Source organism: Antrostomus carolinensis, unplaced genomic scaffold (assembly GCF_000700745.2).
Source record: "Antrostomus carolinensis isolate BGI_N321 unplaced genomic scaffold, ASM70074v2 scaffold43080, whole genome shotgun sequence".
In the NCBI taxonomy this organism is placed as follows: domain Eukaryota; kingdom Metazoa; phylum Chordata; class Aves; order Caprimulgiformes; family Caprimulgidae; genus Antrostomus; species Antrostomus carolinensis.
In genome coordinates, this window is record NW_010291402.1 from 589 (window position 1) to 2,101 (window position 1,513).

General features: G+C 56.0%; 1 protein-coding gene across 1 annotated transcript in view; it reads left to right on the plus strand.

Moving 5' to 3' along the window:
- The window catches only part of LOC104531296 (uncharacterized), a gene marked incomplete at its 5' end in the record, with an annotated part of 1,713 nt that extends 480 nt beyond the window's left edge, over window positions 1–1,233 (plus strand). Inside the window, one exon of the mRNA XM_010176150.1 lies at window positions 559–1,233. Within this exon, the coding sequence (XP_010174452.1) occupies window positions 559–1,233 (675 nt within the window). The remainder of the gene's footprint in view (window positions 1–558) is intronic.
- Between the last annotated feature and the right edge of the window lie 280 nt (window positions 1,234–1,513).

The window sequence follows — 1,513 nt, forward strand, 5'->3', positions numbered from 1 at the left end:
AGGTGGGTTTGGAACATCTCCAGAGATGGAGACTCCACACCCTCTCTGGGCAGCCTGTCCCAGGGCTCCAACACCCTCACAGGAAACAAGTTTTTCCTTCAGTTTGTCTGGAACTTCTGGTGTCCCAGTTTGTGCCCATTGCCCCTTGTCCTGTCACTGGGCACCACTGAGAAGAGCCCGGCCCCATCCATTTGGCCCCCACACTTCAGCTATTTATAGACATTGGGCTTTGACTCCTTATTTCCCCTCCTTGACTCGCCAGTCAGTCTCCTGTCTTCCAGTTGCCTCTTTCCACCCTGCTCCTCCCTGCTTGTCTCCTCTTCCTTCCTTCCCATATCTCCCCCAAATCCCAGAGCCCCCCCCCCCCAGAGCCCCAACACCTCCCTGCTCCTCTCACTCTTCCAGCCCTGGGAGTTACCAGTGACCCAACCTTGCTGGTGCTGGCTGGAGATGTGGTGGTTTAGTGCTGAAGTGGGCTTTTTGTGTGATGTAGGTGCCCAAGACCAGGTTGAACAGGTGATCCCTGTGGCACCCAGCCCCTCTCATTGTCTCCCAAAGGTGCTCCAGGCCTCGGTGAACCCTCTCCCAACCGTTGCAGGAAGCTTTGAAGGTGTGTCTGGGAAGACACCATGCCGGGTGAGCTCTGCCACGAGCATCTGGGAATCTTGCAACAACATGGAGAAGGATGTGGAGCTCAGCAAGCCAGGTGTCCTCCTCTCCATGGATGGGGAGAGCCCAGAGGCAGCTGGCAGATGCTCGAGCTCTCAGGAGCCCAGAGACCCCTATTCTGGGGTGTCAAATAGTCTCACCTTCAGCAGTGACCCACTCATGGTGAGCACGGAAAGCTCAAGCTCAGGAGAAGCACAGTCCAGAGTCTTCTTGGGATGCCCAGCTCCAGTGCCTCGTGAAGACCCCGGGGGAGATGAGGCAGGTGGAGCAAGCAGAGCTTCCCATCCACCTCCGAGCTGGAACAGCACCTCCCTGGGCACCCATGAGGTCTGTGTGGACCATTACCCCAGCACTCAGCTCAGGGCAGGTAGTGACCCCCGAGATGGAGCTGATCCCCTTGGAAACCCTCCAGATTTTGACTTGAGCACTGTGAGCTGCTCCTCTCAGGCCAAAGTCCCTTCAGGGGACAGCGATGGGATGTCCCTGCCATACATCATTCCAGCTGTGGGCATGGCTGTGATTTCAGCTGTGGCGTTTCTGGTGTACGCTCGGTTGCACAAGTAGCACTGGAGTGGGTGGGATGTCCCCATCGTCACTCAGCCTGGGTGATTCCTCCTCGTAGCAGGAATTTGGCCAATGTCTTTGAAGCCTGAAGAGCAGCAGGGTGGGGATGGTAGGGACATTGTTAAATCTCTTTCTGGAAGGTTCTGCTGGAAGAGGCCTTGGTTGTGTGATGCTGTTGGGTTTGGGTCTGTTCCCCCTCCATTTCCCAACTGTCTTCTTGTCTGTAGCCTTCTCCTTTTACACCCATAGAAAAGGTCTTGTTCAGGGAGTGATCCCATGA